Source organism: Calypte anna, chromosome 5A (assembly GCF_003957555.1).
Source record: "Calypte anna isolate BGI_N300 chromosome 5A, bCalAnn1_v1.p, whole genome shotgun sequence".
Classification (NCBI taxonomy): Eukaryota; Metazoa; Chordata; class Aves; order Apodiformes; family Trochilidae; genus Calypte; species Calypte anna.
The window spans coordinates 21,778,943-21,800,047 of record NC_044251.1 but is presented as its reverse complement, the minus strand read 5'-3'; the positions used below and the strand labels follow the sequence as shown (position 1 = coordinate 21,800,047).

At 44.9% G+C, this 21,105-nt stretch overlaps 1 protein-coding gene across 2 annotated transcripts in view; it reads right to left on the bottom strand.

Moving 5' to 3' along the window:
* The window catches only part of ADCK1 (aarF domain containing kinase 1), a 78,216-nt gene that overhangs the window by 36,736 nt on the left and 20,375 nt on the right, over nucleotides 1–21,105 (bottom strand). For both annotated transcript variants that reach the window (XM_030452376.1, XM_030452377.1), the window contains exon 4: nucleotides 14,271–14,474. In XM_030452376.1, coding sequence (XP_030308236.1) covers nucleotides 14,271–14,474 — 204 coding nt within the window. The remainder of the gene's footprint in view (nucleotides 1–14,270; nucleotides 14,475–21,105) is intronic.

Below are 21,105 nucleotides of genomic sequence, written 5' to 3'. Positions count from 1 at the left end.
TCATTTCCTGTTTCCAGATGCAGTTAATCAGCACAGTGACCTGGCTTGCTCAGAATCCCACTTCAAAATAAACATCTTATGCAGCTAGTCACATTCCCACCATCCTAAAACACCTCCACAATCCAGTCTGTCTGACTGGCCTCCAACAACAGCTGATACCTGATTCAGAGGCAAACTAGCAATTACACTTGTATGGAGAGAGAAGGTGGAAAACAGTCTCTCAAAGTCCATGCTAAATAGTGTCACTGTGCGCTCTCTTTTTCATGATGTAAACATCTAATGGTCTATGCAAAATGCACAGTCCTAAGAAGTGTAAAGCTGAGGCAAGTGTGTAGGTTAACAGTTCGACTTGATAATCTTAAAGGTTTTTACTAACCGAAACAATTCTGATTCTATGTATACACACTTATATTCCTGTTCACTTCCTTCCATTCCATCACGGCGAAGATGAGCTACTTATTTCATGAACTATCATCTCATGAGCTACTTATTCCCTTCAATAGTGCAGGTTATGAAGCAGATGATCCAACCAGCCCCATGTTCCCCACCCTGCCCTTGTGTACAAATGCATTCTAAATTTGCTCTTTCATCTTGAGCTGTCTCTCACTTGAACAATGCTCATTAAATCCACTCTTTTCTCTCAGTCTTTTTGGAGAAATATTACTTCTCCTGCCCTTCTCCTGTCTGTGAGGATGGAGCAACACTTGTCAGGTGTGCAGATTGATTGGAATCACAGTCCTCCAAGAGCACATAACATCTCCACTCCCAGCCATTTTTTGTATTTTAATTGAAAGCACTCTCTCTCTCTCCTTCTTTTTCCCCTTGCTAATAAAGGAGGCTCTCTCTCATAGCAGTGTTCAGTGAGAGCAAACAGAAGAAAGCTCTGCTGACAGTAAACTTTCTGCATCCCATCTGCCCAAATGGTTTCTTGTTCCATGGTTCAGGAGAAGCAGTAGTGGTCCATTTCTACTGAAATCTTTGAGGCTTCTTGCATTCTCTGCAGTTCTCTAAACCCCAAGCAATAGAGCTGAAAGTGCTAAGATAGCAGCAGCATCACTGTAGTTCCTACGGAAAGGAGCAGTTTCTTCAGTTTTCTACTCTTCTAACAGGGCTAGCATGTCTGAGCAGCTACCTTATCCCTTTTGCAGCTTTCTGGATATGTTCCAAAAAGCTCTGCTCACAGATCCTATCCCCACCACGCCCTAGACAATAGCTCACATAAAATCCCCACTTTGTTTCTGCTCACACGTAGTTCTGCCTGTGTATTCTAGATCAGTCTGCTTATGAACAAACCACCACTTCAGCCTGTCTCTCAGATATCTTCTTTCAGACAGCCATCTCTCTGTGCGCATTCAACAAAGCTAAAGCATTGATCCTAATCTCACTTCTCTCCTGTCTCCTTTCTCATCACAACAGACAATGTCACTAATTTTGTCACGCACACCTGCAGCCTTGGCTTGGTCATCAACACTGACATCCCTCCAGATCTCATTTCTAGGCCAGGTCTGAATCTAGTACTAGACATTGACTACTACACAAGTGACAGGTGACAACAGTTTAACTGTTCTCCTCATCCCCAACAAAGTTCCCATTTCTCTTGAGCCACACATATAGTAAGACACATCATACCCAGAACCCCTTGATCAAATTCTTGCAGACATTTTCCCAAATGACATACGATGCCTACAGATGTCAGCAGCCTGCTACAAAGACAACACATTTGGAAAGAGTCATCAAATCATAGAACAGCCCAGCTTGGGAGTGACCTCAAAAGACCATCTGATCCAACTTTTCATGGGAAAGGGAAACTCGATGAGATTATCGAATCCTGAAAACCTTCGGTGATGGAGATTCTACCACATCCCCAGGGGAGGTTATTCCTGTGATTGATGTCTCAATGTAAAACATTTCTTTCTTATTTCAAGATGAAACTTTTCTCAAAATGCCACAAAGAAGAAGAAATGCCACAGAGACACAGCCAGTACTGAGGCACAGTAAGCAATAAGTTAAGATTTACAAAAGTACCCCAAAGCAAAAGAATTTCCAAGATCATTTTGATTCCAAGCATTCCCTGCCATGCACAGAAGAAACCTGAGTAGGAAAGGGTCAATGGACCCACAACAAACAGGTTCCAGTTAGTCACAGCCAGGCAGTGAGGCTCTTCTGAGGACTTCAGAGATGCCCCAGGGGCCCTGTCAGCAGTAAGCCTGCACAGGGCAGCAGTCCCAGGGGAAAAAAACAGCTGCCAGAGCCTGAGGATATATAGGGACCTTCGGGAACACACATCACCTGTGCCTCATCTCAAATGCCTCTGATTCAGCTTTGAAAGCCTGGGGGCTTTGAGAAGTGCATGAGAGAAGGAGTGGTGGGGGAGAAATGTCTATGGGCAGGTTTATGTGACTACACAGAGGGTGGTAAGGGGATGTCTGGGATACAAGCATCTGATCAGCGAGCAAAGCTGTACCAGGATTTACACACAGACTTAAGGAGGAGGCATGGAGCAGTGCATTTGTGTGCACAATTTGTATGGGGAATGGTAGGCAAAATCCTCCATCCACAGAGAGACAAGTGAAGACCAGGGTGAGAACAGGTGTTTGTGTGCAGAGACAGGGTGTGCAGGAGGAGTGGAGGACTGCGCTGCAGGGTACAAAACTGGCAGGATAGCACAGTGTGTACACAAGTATATGTGACACTGACAGAGCCTTCTATTCCAGCTCCTAAGATAGTCTGAGAGAGATGCTCCCATGAGTAGTGTGTGGAATGCTTTTATGTGTTTCCTCAGAATGGGATGCAGGAAAAGTTTGTCTAGGCCTGGGACAAAGTATTGTCAGAAGCAGCACTGCACAACCAAGCAGCTTGTGACCTGGGTCACAAGGCAAGATGCAATGAAAACAAGCAGAGGACAAAGCCCAGTCCAAGCCAGATTCTGCCCAGCTACCTCCCTTCTTCATGCTTGGTCATAATTACAGCAATGCAAGCATGATAAAGTTTTATTGAAGCACAGAGTAACAGGGTAGGGAAACAGGAATGAGGATCTGAGGTAGCCATAGAAGTATATGTAGCCTGGTGGATGTGGGAAGTCCTGCCTGAGTTGAATTAATCTCAAGAAAGAGATATAATGAGGTCACTGTATTAGAAGAATGATGCTAAATAGGTAGTAAAACCCTGCTGAAAAGCTCTTAAGCCAGTTACTGGTGTTGACTGTGCCTTGATGGGATACTCAAACACCAGCAAACCTAGCAGGCTAGTAAATGCTAGAGGCACAGCTGTACAGTCATCCACACTACAGAGAACAAGGTGCAGGGACTGAAGAGAAGCTGAGGTAGAAAAAATTAGAGAGAACTGTATGGGATCCTGGAGTTTGTATTGTTGGCATCCTACTCTCAGAAAAAAAAAATGTTTAGAGATACAGAAAAGTCATTCAAGAGAGACAACTGTACACCAAATCAAATCCTCAGCCAACTCTGCCACTCACTGGCATCATGCTGGGGGTTCTGTGCATCCCCTAATGACCAATCACACAAATCATGGAGGACAGACCTCTCTGCACTGATCCAGAGAGGAAGGTCCTATGCTAAGCCAGCCACATCATTTTGTGCTTCCTTTTTGCCAGTCTCTCCTCTGAATATAAACCTCTCCTTTCTTCTCCTGCCTGTATTTCCCCTACTTTTCTGATCTCTGCTCTGATCCACCTGCTCCCTCTACAGTTAGTTTATTATCTGTCTCTTTCTCCTCTTCCCATGTTTTTTCCCCTGCACCCAGATCTTCTTGTTGGGCTGCCAGGTCCCTGGTTCAGTGGTGTAATGCAGCTGATTTACTCTCCTTAAAGCAGTGCCTGCTCTCATGTAAATCACTCTCCAAACCCAGCCTGTGAAATGGGCTTGTTCACTAAACTCTATGAATAGGAAAGTAGGCACAGCTGGCCTATTCATAATCAACATAAAAAATAGATTAGCACTTTACAGATTAAACATTATCGTTTCAACAGTTAACATAAATCAACTACACTTATAGGCCTAGCATTGCTTGCTGCCACTGCAGGGTGACAAGTGTTGCAGAAGGAAGGGCTGGCAGTCCAGGGTGCAGAGGGAAACAGCTCATTTGTCTTTCACCTTGAATGCAAGTTCTCCTCTGCCATCTCAGGCTGTAGTACCAGTGGTTGCTACAAGGAGAAAAGTGAGCTAAGGAAACAAAAGTAGGGGGCTAATTCTGATTAATTCACATTTATTTCTGAGCAATCCAGCAAACCACTATTCTAGAGCCAGAATCAAATTGTCCTACTTTCCTCCCTATGGCTGATACAGCTCAAAAACAGATGGAGCAAAAGTCAGCTTTTGGAATAGGCAGAGTACAGGAAGCCTCTAAACACTGACTGGTATCTAGCTCTGTTTCCTCTAGCTCAAAACCATTGGGCTCCTGTGGATGAGGTAAAGCAGTTTGGTAGAGTCTACCTAATGTAAGCAGGGGCATCCATCCCTAAAAATCACATCATCTTAATCTAAGGAGCCACCCCACCAAAAAAGGGCCAAGGACTGAGATCCACTCCAGACATGACCCATGGAGAGTAAAGTCAGGAGAGAGTAGTCCAGAGCCTGTTCTTGGTCAGGCTGCACTTCCTCCTTCATCAGGCACAGGACACTAAGTCACTGGAGATGCTCAGTGCAACACACTGTCACCAGTGTGCTGTAGTGGTGTAATCAACAGAGAGGTAAGACCCACAGGACAAGTACAGCCCATACATTTCCCCTCCTCCCTTGATCACTCACTGAGAACCACTCAGTGTCTCAAATCTTTATCTTGGAGCTGCCTATCATATAATTTCTGAGCTGACTGTGATGATTGCAAGGGATTGGCAAAGGCCTTTGACAGGATATATCATTAACAACAAGTCTCAGACACCCTGGGACAGGAGGCATGGGCTTACAGATTTTGTCAGCAAGGGCAAAGACACTAGCAGTACACAAAGGGCAAGGCAGCAAGTTACATGGAGAGACTTCTTTAGTATAACCCCTCTTTGCAAGCCCTGATGATTTTAATTGCTGTAGCCTCCCTCTAGCCTTTCTTGGTAAATGGAAATAACAGTTAATAGACCTGAACCAATCAAGTTACATCCAATAAGGTATTTGGCAAAATTACCTTTGTTCTCCACTCACAACTGATACCACCTCAATTTCATTCATTATACGAAATGGGTCAACCGATGTATATTCTCTACTAGTCATCTGAAATTTGGAAGGGTGGATGCTGAACAGCTTTTTCCAAGAACTTTACAGTTCGAGAAGGAGTGGTTATGTGAGCTTTGTAATGGGAGAAACTTGTGTGCTTGCTTCAGCTAAGCTCTCCTGGCATACAGAGTAGCTCATGTGAGTTCATGGCTTCAGCTGTCACGGACAGCTTTGCAGGTTTGTCTCTGAACCATGCATCCTGTAAAGCCAAAGCACTGCAAAGCTAGCAGAAACTAAGTGCAAAATGTGCGTAATGTTCACAAACATAAGTTCCAAAGAGAACATGAGAAAACTTACCCTCTCTCAGGATGCCCTGCCTGCTAGGGATTGGCACACTTTGCTCACTAACGGTGGAAAGATCTTTGAGACCTCTTAAATCCCAATTTTTGCTTTAGTTCTCAAAACACAAAAGCACGTTGAGTGTGAGACTTCCCATGAGGAAAGTTTTCAATGTTCTCACCCATAGCAGCTTTTTCACAGGGAGAAAACCTGCAGGCAGGGTTGAAGTGCTTTCTATAGCTCAGCACCCCCTCATGGAATCAGGATCTGTCTGTCAGACAGATACCAGAAGTGCCAAAAAACTGATCTTATTAGATCACTGTACATTTTAAAAATTCATTAAAATGCTATGTATCTCTTCTGTGTGCTAGGAAAATGTAGATATGTCAAGGTCAGGCCCTATAACTCCTTATTTCATCTTATGTCATTTGTTTCATCTATGAATAACCTATTGCCAAAAGTTGTCAGGCTCACTGCATCATGTCTTCATGTTTCTGCTGGGTCAAGAGCCAAGTAACTGGGTAGACTTAAAATTCTGAAAGAAAACAGGACGTGATAACTAGGCAGAATCAAGTAGGATATTAAAAGATCACGGGACAGGCAGATGGCAGGATTGCCTGCTCCCTCAGAAAAAAACTGGGTTTACCAAACCCAGCCTGCGTCTAGATCAGAGCATTAAGTAGGAATATTTCTGGGTGTATCAGCAGAAGATTTTGAAACAGAAGCCAGTCCCTCCACATGGCAGCTCAGTGTTTTTGCCCCTGCCCAGATCCAGAAGTGCCATAAATGCATTGAGATTGCTGGCCATCATGTCTGAAAAAAAGAAAGTCTCCATATGCAAGAAGGCCACATAAGGACTATTAATGGCAGCTAGAGATAGCAATTTCCAGTGATCCTTTGAAACTGGAATGTGCTGCAAGGTGGTTTCTGCCGATGGCTGGAGCACTTCTGTACAGCACATCTACCACCTCCAAAGGATGTGGACATTGAACACAGCCCAAAACAGCTGTGGTGTGTGTTGCCAGCCAAGATTTATTTGCATCAGGGCAATGCTTCAGGTGTCATCAAAACTTTGAGAAAACCATACTGAAGGGAGCTTACCATCTGCACACAAGACACTGAGCCAACAAACTCTGTGCAGGTATGTCATACACTAACCCCCATGGACCTATATAATTTGTAAATTAAATACAAAAATGTCACTAAGCACACAGATCAGAACTAATTCTTAGGAGGCCATTCCTCATTGCATTTTCTGATCTCATATCTTTCACTTCCTTGCAAAAGACCCTCAAAAAATCCTTCAGAAAATCCACTGTCCAGCCTCCTGTATCATAAACCTTATTAGCTTGGAGGAAGCCAAAGGAGATTATCTTCTAATCTATCAAAAAAACTTCCCTCTCTCAGGTAAAGGGGTCTAGAGTACTCAGGAAGAGGCTGCCATGAGCAGGATTCAGCCAGACTCCACCCCCCCCAAGGAGCTATGAGCAGAGAGAGAAAACCCACTGAAGGAGGGAATACCCAGTTCCAAAGCTCCCCAGGCAATAAGGACACCAGCTTGTCCTTGGCATGGCAGTATGAGTCAGTAAGACTGGAGCTTGCAAGACAAGGAAAAAAGCAAGGTGGACCATCAGAGCCACATGAAGCTCCCTCATTGCTTTCTCTGTCTGCCCTTGGCAGTGGAGCAGCAGCTCTGGGCAGCTCCTGCCCACACAAGGGCTCAGTGTTGAGGCAGCTCCAGCGGGATCTGCCGGCGGCTGGGGCAGGGAGAGCAGAGCAGAGGCTGCAGCAGCATGGGCACAGCTCCTGCCTTTCACTTGAGTAATGTGGGACCATTTGTTCTGGGTGACATTAATGCTATTCACCATCCATCTCAGACTTTTTAAATTACCTTTTTATGACCAAAATCCTTTTCATAATTGATAAAAATATCTTCTTCATATCCCAAGTTATTGAAAAAAATGTGAAGTTTTTTTATTCCTCATTATAGCTTTAATACAAATGTGGTTTTTATTGATGGCTGCTTGGGAGCTCTGAAAGGCCGACTGAGAGAGGCTCAGAGGGGTAGGAGAAGGGCCAGATTCTCCTAGCCCAGTTCTCAACCCTTCCACTGTCACAGTAATGGACACCACAGCCCAATGTCCACTCTGGTGGGTAATGGAAAGTGGGTAATGCCATGAAAGAAGAGATGATTTGCTGTGATGGCCATTAACAGCAGGCAGAAGAGTTTTTGCTGAACTATTTTCCCTGTGTCTTCTAGTGATGTATGTTAGGGCCAGCTTCACAGTGTTGCTGGAGTGGGGTAGTTAAGGCCAGAAGCAGGGTCACAAGCCATGGGAGACCCAGGTGTTCAGCAGACCCATTCAGCATGAGTCCCACAGTCTCAGGCAACCATGAGAGCAATCACGCTCACTGACTGTGCCACCCAGCAGTGCTTTCATTCAGAACACTCAGCCACAAGACTGTACAATACCAGAGGAAGCAAGCACGTGTCATGGCATCCTGTATGGGTTAGACAACACTGCCATCCTGGGAAGAGGCGTCTGCAGGATTGTGACCTGCAGCATTGTGACCTGAAGACCTTCTCATCTAGCAGGGTAAATGAACCTTGCCTAGGGCAACATATGGAGCCAGCTAGAGAAAGAGGATTGTACTCCCTTGGGAACAACTTGGATGCTGTACAAGAAGCAATGCAATACCCAACAGCCTATTGAAGACCTAGATGTTCTCCCACAGGGCTGAGCACTGCTTCAGTAGTTCTGCAAATCAGAAGCATTTGTCTCACCAGAGCTTAAAAAAACATGCTAATCAACAGTTACAGAAGGAAGGGAATCTGTCTGTCCTTCTCCCTTTAACTGGCACAGCAAAGACTGACATGCTGTACTAAGCATGTGTGCAGAACCTGGAGTAGAAAGAAGAGTCCCTTCTATTCCCTCTGCCTTTTCTCAGACTACAACAGTTCAAGGACAGGGAAGTCTCTTGCTCTGGGTGACTGGGTATTAGCACCTTGCTGTGATCTCATTCTAAATCTCTCCCACGGAAGGTTCTCATGGGTGCAAGATTTTTGTCCCTCTCTGTCAAAATGGCCACATGGCACTGCTGTGCATCATTGCAGTGACCATGCTCATGCATCCAACCTAAGAAACACTTTGAGAATCTTGGGAGCAATTTAAGGTAGGACAAAGGGCAGCATCCTTCTTAGCTGCAGGACAATCATTTCTTAGATGAGAAGTATCTGTTTCTTAACGCACTGGTGCCATGCCAAGTAAAAGGGTATGAATCCAAAGACAGCAAAGCCCTTTAGCAGAAGGCTGGATCCCCCAAACATCACTATCTGTAAAAATGCATCCTGCTTCACAAACTACAGCACAGGAGGTTCCTCTGCCACATGTGTTTTGCTTACACATCACAGGAAACTCACCAACGTATCCCACCCTGCTCAATCTGCAAGCTCCATTATTGTATGGCTGCAGGAGGCTTCTTGCAAATGGCAAAATTGTCCTTGAACAACAGGTAGAAGCCACAATTAACTGGATGAAAAGGATGGTTTCCTTGGAGGTGGTGGCTAATCAAGCAATTAGAAACTACTTCCCATTACCTGCACTCCCACAAAGCTCAGCTGGACTGACATCCTTCCAAATGACTGTCTTTCCATCAATTTAAGCCCTTTATACAATTTAGCTTCAGCAAAGGCAAGCCTCAACCTCTGGGCTCTCCCCAGACCTTCCTCCCAGCTTTGAATAGAGCAAGCACCGGAAGGAACACATTCAGTCATTGGTGTGTTCTCCCTATGGAGCCAGTTTTGCCTCTCAGCCCTCTTGGAAAACAGAAAACTCAACAGCAACAGTACAATACTGTGTATGCAGATGCGGATACCTGGGCTGAAGCAGAAAACTGTTCAAGATTTCTTGGGATCCCTCACTTAATAGCATTTGAGACTGCTCAGCTTCAGCAGCTTCCACTCATCTCTGCTAAACAGCTTCAACAACTGCTACCAAGAGGCCAGACATGAGGATAAATCAAGGGTCAAGGAGGAAGGAGAAACCTTCATTCCCTCAGCAGGCAATGTTGGCCCTGTGCCCTACTCCAGCCCTTCACCTCCCAGGCAAAGACACAGAAGGACACAGAGCACCTGTGTAGAGAGGCAGCACATGTGCCCCACCAGCATGGGAATGACCATACCTGACACCATGATGCCCTCATGGGGATCCTAACTTGATCCTTGCCCTAACTCCCAAGTGTGCAACCTCAGACCTGACACAGGAGCAGGGACTAGAGAACCATCCTGAGGGGAACCTGCAAGAAAGGAGAACAGGTGGAGAAAACAGAAAATTTCTGAAGGGACACTGGTGAGAGGTGGGCAGGGAGGGAATATCTCCCACCAAGAAAAATTACCTTCAGCATGAGTAAAAGCCTGGGTAGAGTACTGAGTACACAAACACGCTGAAGAGGAGAATAAGGAGAAAGGGAGTCTTGGGGAAAAGGTCAGAAATTTGATTACAAAATGCCAGTGTATGAGGATGAGCTAAAAGCTGATAAGCAATGGGCTCTGGAAAGTAACATCTTGCTGTGCACAGGAGAGGAACTACAGTAGTGATAAGTGGATAGAGCTATGCCATGGCCTACTGGAATGTGCAGATCTGATGGGTGACTGCAAACCAGGACTTATTTCAGGACTAGACAGAGATGGAAGAGTGTGTTGGCATAGACAGAAGCCCATAGTGAAGTCAGGAGATGTTGCAGTATATAAATTCATTGTCATTGCGCAGTGTCAGGGAAGCAAGACCCACAGAGCCATATTAGGGACTGCACTGAACAATACTGGAGTCAGACAACAGAAAGACACCGAGGATATTTGAAGGAACAAGCCTGTAAAAGCTGGTAAGCCATTCTGCAGCCACTCAGTCCTATGAAGAGGGATGCTCTGGAATGAAGACACTTCTGAAAGGAGTCCAATCCATTTTAGCAAAGAGCAATAAGCTCCTCTAAACACCTCGTCCATAGAACTCACCAAAAAAGGCCTACAGAGGCCTTTCTGATAGACACCAAAGGGAGATCAGGTGGAACTGGCTTGGCCAAACTCAGAGACACGCTGGGTTCTGCACCTCTTCTCTGGGACCAAAGTGGCACCATTTCCCCAGCATTCCTATATCCCATGGCCTTACACCAATAGACTCTTCCAAAATATCTTCCAATAGACCTGCCAGAGATAGGAAATTCCCCTAATCCCAGTACTCCCAAAACATTTCTTCCATCATTTCTAGTTTCTAAGCACAATTATTTTGCACTTTAAAAGTGCAGCCACTCCAAAAGTTCCATCTTCCAGAGCTTCTCTTCAGCCTTTGTCCCAAAATATATGGTGACCAAACTTCACCAGAAGTTGCCTGGTTCTGCTTTGCATGCACACTGTTGAGTTAGAGAGCTCTGCTGAACCAGCTGTAAAAATACAACTGTGGGGTAGGGAACATACTTATTTCACATTAATTTTCCACACTTGATACCTTTTCACTTCCAGAACCTTTTTCAAGCATGGAAGATGAAAACAGAGGTAGGAGACACTCCTTCATTTATATCTCATAATCCATTCTTATACACACAGCTTTTCCCAACTGATCCAAGGAATCCATCCAGAACAAGCCCTACCTGTAGTATCTGCACTGTCTCCCCAAAAGACTCTATGATCTTGCTGGTGAGTGTCTACAGGAATCATTGTAAAGATTGCTTTGTGCAGCCTCTCCCATTGTTACAAGTGTCCTGAGAATCCCATCCCAACCAATAGGGGTCCCAATGATCCCTGTTAAGTATAAGATTCACCCTAGACTTAAAACAGGGTTTGACAGGGCAATTCACTAGTCAGCATAAATGATGCTGCGGCTTCTGTGTCAGATCAGCACACATGCCATTTGCCTTTAAATCAGCCCAATAGCTCATGCAGCAGAGCTACACGCTGCAGCTCCCAGTCTCCAGTCATGATGCTGGCCTAGAATGGGACTTCACCCATAAGCAGGGTATCATGCAGGTCTGCATACTGATGACAGAGTGTTGCAAGACAAACCTCTCTTAGGGTACGGCGCTCCAAGGTCCAACCAGGTGTTCCAGCCAAAACTCACGAATAGTGCTCTGAGTCTATAGCCCTCAGGGTTGACTAGCCTGGATCAGTGCTATTGCTCTGAGAGCGGCTAACCTCTCTGCTGGCTTGCTCTGGAGTGAGCCCTGCTTGTGCTTCAAGCCTCACCTTTTATTGGCCCTCTAATCCTGCTCATGCGCAGTTAGGGCCTGCCTTAATCAGGCACAGGTGGCTTAACACAAGCTCATGCCCACTACCTGGTAATTAGTGGCACCTGGTTGCCTCATTTCACTACAACAGAGCCATGTCAAACTGCTGTAAACCCACCTCAGAAGCCCTCTGCCTTTGCTCAAAGATCAGTCCCACTGGCATGCTTTCAATTAAGCCAGTTTTCCCACAAAATCACTCAATCTGTCAAATGTCCAAGCCTCTGGTAAGATTCTCAGGAGTAGGTCACATCAGTAGACAGGCTATTTCTAATTGACTGAAGATATAATGCTTCTATATGCGAAATTGGCTTTTTTGATCATTATGCCCTTTTGCAAGCTCTTGAATAATTTGTCAGTTTGTCACATTCCTCCCTAGGTATTTCTGTATTTCCAGTTGCTATCTCCCCCATTTGTTCTGCACTCATCCAAACTGTATGTAATTATTTCTTGCCTACACTGAAGATTCATCCAAGAAGCCTGCTCTTGCATGTGATGGAGGAACTGGAAATCGTACTGCTGAATTTGAGAGCAGCAGGGCTAGGCCTCGGCCCTCTAGAAAGGCTCCCTCACCATCGTTTTCTCTTTTAGTTGGAATTCATTTTTAAGTTCCCAGGTGCAATGCTTGCCCCAAGAGGGAAAGTTTCAGGATCCTCCTTTGCCCTACACTCTATACTAATACCTTGTCCTTCTGCCAACTTTATTTCAGATAAATATATTGTGTTTAAAATATACTGAGGATGTAGCTACAATAAAATTAAATTTGTTCCTGAAGTAACTCTATTAAATTATCTGGGCTCTAGCAAAAACAACTTTGGTGGTTCCCCAAATCTGCCCAGTTTCACCAGCTCCTTTATGTCATTCTCTGAATTTCTCTCTTTAATCATTTCTCTCTTCCCATTTCTACCTTTTTTTCCTCCCTTTCTCTGTCTCTTTAAAATTAAATACTGCCCAGAACTGTCTATGCGGGTGAGGTGAATGCTAAGAGGGAAGGCTGCTGTGGAGACTGGATTCGAGCTGCCTCACTAGAAATCAATGAGGCACAGAGGGCTTGTATGGCTCCCAAAAAGCTGAAAGAAGCCAGAGCATCTCAGCAGCATCTGAACATACACTTGAGAGAAAAAAAAGAGGGCCCACCTCCAGGCACCTGGCTCAGCTGCAGAGATGTCATGCAAACTGAGCCAGGGCTGTGGTCATTTAAGGGGGGTTTACCTTGGGGTGGCTTCCTGGGGTTCAGCAGAGGGGAGATGGCTGGGTGGAGGCTCATGGAGCAGCAGGGATCTGCAGGGAGCAGCCAGCCTGCCCTGCTCCAACTATCCATTGAGCTATGAAACACAGCAGGTACCAGCCATGCTACACCCCTGTGTAGTATGTGCCATACTACTACTACCTCACTGAGAGAAGGAGCATCTTCCAGGTCAATGTCTTTAGGCTGACATTAACCCTGTCAATGAACAACAGGGAGATATTGGACAATTCCTGATTGGACAATACTTAGAAGCTAAAACTACACACAGGCAGACCTACCCCATCCAAATATGCCCATAATTTATTCACTAGGTGCAAATACTTCACTTAACCCCCATACTCTCACATTATCCTCATACCTTCTCATCACACAGTCACACATCCCAAAACACCCCAGAACACACGTCCACACTGCTTCCATTCTTCTTCCATTCTTCAGCCTCCTATCTTCCTTTCTCTCACACTCACATTCACTTCCACTGCTTTTGCACATTTTTACCTCCTGCCTCCCTCTCACCATGTCACTTGTGATCCCTGAAATATCTCTCCTCAACCTGGGCTGGAGCATGAGGCGACCTCTTCTTGTAAAGGTCAAGACACAAAGGAGCAGAACACTCTCTCTAAATGATGTGGTTACTTCCCTTATATCTGATGAACACAGGCACACACTTCTGATCTCAGTGCTGTGGGCTGCTACGGGTTAATGGTGACAGACTCCTGGGCTACTGTATTATCTGACTACAAACACCAAAAGTGATTTATGCTATTATTTTCTTTGGGGGTTAATTAGGGGCTTGAGAAAGTAAAAGGCTGTCAGTGCTAGCTAGAATTGGTCTAGTTCACACAGGGGAATGCAGTCATTCCTCACAGAGCCTTGCTAATATATCTCTGTCCTGAACATCAATATCTCCAGCTCCTACCCCTTAGTGTGGCAGACAGCCCTTTGTCCTCACCTCGAGCAACTCTGTTGGTCTTGGCATAATCTCGAGGGTACTCAGCTCTGCTGAGCCCTGACACTTTCACCTGACAGTGCTCACATCCTTAATCCTGTCATCTTTCCTAAGCTTGCCAATAATGCCCATCAATGGAAACAAAAAATTTGCATGGCATTCTCCCAGGGGCGAGGAGATATCTCCCCTTGGTATCTCTTGCAACTGAGAACCACCAGGGACCTCCTTACTCCTGTTTTCCTTCGTCTCCTTCTCCAGGGCTTAAGAAGCCAGCAAAGGCTGTGACTGCCCCTACCTCTTTGCCCAGATCCTCACGAATGACTTGCTCAACTTCCTCCCGTGTGCTCTGTGGGGCCTGGCTGTGCAGCACTTTGAGGGTGCGGGTGTACTCCTCAGGCAGCAGGTAGTCAAGTGCTCCCAGGTGCTGTCCCACCTTGATGAAGGTGCCTCGGTTGGCGCAGCACAGCTCCCGGAGGCGCTCAGCAGAGCGCAGATGCACCTGTGGAGAGACCAGAACATCAGCTAAGCCCTTTGGCTGCCTGTTACATGCACATGCCCACACATAGACTTTTTATTTGTTCAGTATTTAAACAGACCAGGGATTTCTTTTCATGATTTGAGGTATCATCATTTAATGTGTATGCTAAGCATTAGGACTCTGGCTGAAGCAGATCAGTACAAGATACTCTAGAGTATAAGGAGCTTCAACACTTCTTTGCTCAGGCACTGTGATCAGTAACAGCCCTTTAGTTTTTAGTCCTGTCCAAGGCTACATTCTTGCACTAAGGAAGACATCTTGCCATAGGGCAACACTGGTTTGTCACTGTGATTCACCACTACAATGCACAGTTTGAAAACCCCTTGTCAAAAGATAAAAGTCAGGACCACAACCGTATATATTAAATTTTTAGCATGTGTGGAATGATTAAAGTGAAAAGAAAACCACAGATACCATCCCAGAGACTTCCAGGAATTTGGAGGAAGAGTCTGTTACAAATCAAAGCTACAGATACCTATTTGGCAGTGAGGAAGACAGTACATGGGCAGTCCTTCATCCTCTTCAGCTCACTCTGACACACAGGATGGGAAAATTACATTCTGCTAGCCCAGCAAGGTCTTGTTCTTACTGTTCACATTGCCAACAAAGTTCATGGTAACAGTGGTCTTAGAAACTAACAATTAGAAGACTTGCCAGCTTTAGTCACATTGGCCAAAATGTAAGCACCAAATGACAAAACTCATCATCAAACAGTTGCCTGGTCTGGGTTTCAGCTCCTGAGGTTCATTCTGCCTCTCAAATGAGACCACCACATCCTTCAGTGACAATTACTTATTCTGCCTTTACTATTCTCACTAGAAAAAGCCTCCTGCCAAGGACACAGCTATACTCAGTATTCTTTAATAAACTTTAGATAAGTTTACCCTGCTGCGTTAATAAAATCTAAACAAATCAACGACAAAAAATAAATTCACACCCATTTCCTGTTAATGCCTGACACCTATCTGCATGCAGGCTCCTAATTCCTCTGGTTTACACTTAAGAAGTCATTGAAGGTCAAATCCTTTGTCTGCAGACCTCATCTGCTCAAGATCCTGTGGTAAGGGACTCCATCAAAAGCCTCAGAGTATGTGGCTGAAAGGAACAACACCACAAACATGCGTGAACACCACATGCAGTTACACAAACCCACTGTTTATTAGCTCTCTTTGCCCTCCATGCAAAGCAATGCCATGTCACACCACAGGACAGGGCAAGTTCCTCACATTTTGAAAAACGCCAGGAGACAGACTGAGTGCCGAGCTGCAAGTGCACGAAACACAGGCCCAGGGGAGTGTGAGGAGAAAGCCTAATGTGCAATTCTCACACTCAGCATGTGAGACTTGACAGCTTGATGCATGCATGCACACACATTTTCCTAGGTGGGTATGGATGGGCAAGTATAGCTCAAGATAGGAGAATGAGCTTCCACCAGCATACTGCCTGCTCAAAAGCACTCACCAATATATAGCCAGAAAATAACAACCACAAGCATGCCTGAAGTCTCCCACATTATTGTGCTGCATTTTACACACCAGCTTTAAAGCTCCTGCTTTAATAAGCAAGCCTCTACCCTGGCTGTTTCCCTGCTCTCCCTCCCTGTATGAGGCAGGGGCAAAAGCAGGCCAAAAGGGGACAAGGAACGGAAGCTGTGAATGAGGATGAGATAGCAAGAAAAGCAGTGAGAGAGTAATTCGATGAAAGAAAAAGGCAGTGGGAGGGAGAGAGACAGAGCAGCTGGGTAGTTTGTCACAGCACCAGGAGTGCAGCCCATTACAGGGAAACAGCTTTTATGCAGCTCTGGTAATTGCCTGCTGCCTCCAGCCGTGGAGGAAACCACCTGCCAGCAGCAAAGGGAAAGGGGAGCAGTGGTCGGCTGCCCCCCAACCCTGAGGCATCCTGAGGCAACCACAGTCCAGGGCGCAGGTGCTAAACCATAGTAAGGTCCTTGCAGATGTGCTCCAAAAACCCCAGCACGGTGCCCGGGCCAGCGCAGGGAGAGCCCATCAAATGGCTCCAGGCTGCAGCATGGCTGAGGGCAGAGCAACAGCACCCCTGAGGCTGTAGCACAGTGCTGGCCATAAGATGCCAAACTGATAGCCAATGGAGATGTAAAAAACAGGAGGGAAAACTCATGAAGCTGAGCATGCAACTGGTTGCAGGCACACTTGGATGCAGGGTGTATTTTCGGTCTCTGCTTAGGAGGCAGAAATAGCCCCTCTCTCCTCTAGCAAAAGAAGAGAGGAAATTTTGGCCATCCCAAGGTTATCCATCTTATAGAGAACCCAGTTGACTTCATAGACACAGCAGTCCTGAACAAGAGAGAAAAGAACATCCTTACAGAGATCTCCAGGAACAAAACAGAACATGCACAGCATCCTTCACCATGGTCTCACAGCTGGGGGATTGCACATTAAAATCATCAGCTTCCAGAGGACAGAAGGGGTGCAAATGTTGCCCTGCTTTAAAGAAAAATCCAGAGTAATCTGGGAAATTATATTTCTGCAAGAATTTATTTTGTGTCAACGGAATTAGTTGAGACAATAATTAGAGAGAATACTAAGCATCATCTAACTAAATATGATATAACTGAAAAAAGTCAAGGATTTTGAGAGGAAAAAAACATCATTCCTCACTGGTTCACTAAAACACTCTGAACATGTTAATGCAATGGTCAGTAGAAGAGAAAATTGAGATGTTTACTGGGATTTCAAGTGGCTTTCAATAAAATCCCTCACAAAGAGTCAAAAGAAATCTGAGTAATTATTAGAGAAGACTCAAGAACATCACTTGCTCATCCCATTATCCCATTGCAAGGGCAAAATTCTCTCTGTGTGACACCAACCCCATCACTACAGAAAGCAGCAGGGGAGAACTCTCTTCTTCGGACAAGGCTGCAACATATAGTGATGTTTTTATCACAGTTTCATTCCAATCTGCTCTGAACTCTTTTAGAACATGTGATACTGCAGTGGCCTTGTTTACATTAGCACCTCCAATGCTGTTACTTCCAGTGAAGCTGAAGTAGCACTGGAAACACTAAGAAATGTGATGAAAAGGGAAATAGGTACAGGTAGGACCCTCAAGGCAGGATGGGTTCTCTGGTACAAATGGGTTGTCCCACATCGCTGTCAAAAGCTAACAGCAAGTGTCCCCTTATACCCGTTCTTACACCAAGGTTTAATCTCCCTGCTGGCAATCTGGCAAAGGAGAGAGATCAGTGCAGTGACAAAAATTGCATGAGATGCAACAGAAAAATAAGCCCTACCAAGTCCTGGCTAAAGACAGGTGAACAACCAATAGACTGGCAGATCACCTTCAGCATAGATGGCTGCAAAGTTACACACATTAGAAGGTGCAATCTGTCCTGCCTGCACACACTGATAGGCTCTAAATTCACTGTAACTACCCAACACTTGCATCACATCACTTGCTCAATGCATAGTGAGGGTCAGGAAACCCCAACCAAGTTGTTTGAACATGTTAAGAAAGAAAAAGAGAAAAAAAATGCTATTGTATAAATTGAAAACACAAACTCATCTTGGATTCTGGACATCTCATCAGAAAAAGTGGTACAGAAGAAAACGAGGACAGGGAAAAAATGATCATGGACTTAAAAAAAGTCAAAAAAAGAGATCTGAAACTTCAGAGGAGCACTCAGATTAGAGAGAGATGATGCATATGGAAGAAGAAAATCTCCTGTTTCTATTTCCCGTTCTCACAAAACAGCAAGTAATGGGGCATTCCACTAAGCAACGTCCTTATTTAAGGGTTTTTGTATATCACAGTTTGCACAGCACAGCATTAACCGGTGGTACTCATTGTCAGGGGACACAGTCTTAAAGGAATTCAGAAAGACTTTAGCCCTTTATGATAAAACAACCATACCTGCTTTTATATGGAGCTTTTCCTCTCTCCAAGTGCTTTTACGAAGCTCTTTACAGAACTCAGGATCACTATCCCCCATTTTACAGACTCATAAGAACATTACACCTAATAAAATGTCTAAAGGGCTTTAAGCTCTCTTGCTCAAGGAATCAAGACAAAAATTACCCTATTGATTGGCCACAGCGAGAGACAGAATTCAAACAGCATGCACTGATACTCCAAGCATCATTAAAATCTTTAAAGGACCTATTCAGTGTATCCAGCTACCACATTCTGGTTAATCGGTCACCCCTTCTGCTCAGGCTCAGTCTCTTTCCAAGGATTTTTTGTACTTACTAAATTACCTGCCATTACAAGGACTTGGGACATTGGTGAAAGACTCTTGCTTTCTTCCCATGGCACAGCAGAATTGCTTCTTATGGCCTTCGGGATGCTCAGAAGTATTTTGAGGCACAAAAATGTGTGGGAGCATCCCAGGCAGTGAAGCTGTCAGCCATCCTGGACAAGGCAGTCATCCCAGGGTTGCCAGCAGGAGACTGGACTGAAAGAGCCAGGCTACCCCTTGGACTCCATGAAGAGGATATGTCTGTATGAGGGAATCGTTGAAGATGTCCACCTCAGTTTAACACAGTGAGAGACTGAAATCACTCATGTGACACCATGTCAAAACATCTGTGAAAATATTTAGGGAGGATACAGCTACTGGTGAAGTGACTAGGGTACTTGGGTGCTCTAAAAACAGTGATAGAAGACCCAGGGCCCATTGCAATATCTGTGGAGTTGTATGCAAAGGGCTGTTCTCTCTTCTTTCAACAAATCTGAATAAGCATACAGTTAATATAACCTACTACATCCTTCACTAACCCTGTCAGCCTGCTAATCAAACTGATTGACAGCAGGGGTGCTGCAAGGAGACACACAACTCTTAAATGGAATTGTTATTGCCTACTTTTTGTACTGTCTTTCCCACCTACCTTTTACAAAATCTCATTCATTTGCATGCCAAATATTTCCCATTCAAATGTTCCTTATACCAATGCTAACTGATCATTCTGCTGATCACAGACAGTTCCACATCTTTGGAACTGGAATAACTCCTGGTGCAATCTATCCCACTACCTAATAATTCATTATATATGGAAGTCATGTGTACCGTTCCTGAAGATTTACCTATGGGTCTTTGCTAGCCCATATGAGAGTAGGGGATTCCATACGTTCCCACCTAGGCAGATACACTGTTACCTTTTCAGACCTGTACCTTCTAGGTAAATCTTGGTTAAAAAAAATTTCCCCAATTCTCTGTTTTGACTTCCATAGTTCAAAATAGTCCTTGCAGATATATAAATCCTCTGTAAATTCTGGCACAATGGTAGGTGACTAGTGACACAGCCAGGAAGTGAGACAGAGAACCTTACAGCTTGCAAAAGATCAAGGAGGGAGATGATCCCCTACACTGAAGTGAAAATTTCTTAGCTTCTTGGTTTCACAAGTATGGGATGAAGTCACACAATTAGAAGGACAGTCAGTCAGCTCTGTACAAAGGCAGGATATGAACAGTGAGCCTGCATCAGACAGCTGATATCTGGTGTTGGTGCTGAGGCCTTGCATCAGTAGTGCTAAAGGCAGATGAAATTAAAGCAAACATGTTTCATGGTTTGTGTAAATCTTACCTGGAGATTCTTCTTCCAGATGTAGGCCAGAACATTTCACACTGGCCAGACACACAAGCTCCAACCCTGTGAGCCATCAGGATTCTGCATTTCCACACACAAGCACATACTAATATTGTGTGCTTATTCCTATGCTATTCCTGCTAATTCATAACACGGTTCCTAAAAATCCAAGGAGGTTCTAGGGAGTGGCCTAGCAACAAACACCTAGTTTGAGATGCCACTTGATTCAGGAAGCATTTACGCTGGGCCAATCACTTCAGCTGCTCTGAGAGGAGGAAGCTGGACCTCAGCAGTCACCTTGCTGAACCCTGCCTTTTCTGGCTGGTGCATGCACAACCAGCACCACTTGCCTGCTCATGTTCCATCTCCAATTTGCTCCAAGTTTGGTCATTTGTGCTCTTATTACCTCTCATTACCAACGAACTTGCTGTAATGAGTTTTAATCTGCCTCATATTAATTAGAAACATTTTCATTAGCCTGCTCAGTTTTAGGTAAATAGCTAATAGAAGCAACTGAGCTGCAATTAGTTATCTGTGGGGCAGGAGAAAAATCAGAAGGGAGCAGCTGTTTCCCCTCTAGACACCTGTCTGATACAATGCACTATTCTGTCTAATAGTGTCTAATAGCTCCCTCTTGAGCAGGGAGAACAAGGAGCACAGGGAAGTGATGGTCAGAGACAGGGGGAAAATAGCATGCTAACATACTTGGAACATAATACTTCTGTAGTTATAGCATTACCTGTCTGTTCTCTCCCACTAACAGTACCAGATCAAACTGCTGAATACAGGAATCTAAGAGTCAAGTCCTTTATGCCTACAGACATCACCTCCAGTTAACGAGATTCTGGTTTGGAAGCTGGATTACCCTGTAACTATAAAACAGGTCCTTCACACAGGCTCTCTCTTGGGGCACGTACACTTACATGAATGGCACTTACACATGAGGTTAAGATCATACCATATCTACATGAGAAGGAAGGCCCAGACCTATGGATACACAGACGCAATACACTTACAATGTCAGCAAAATG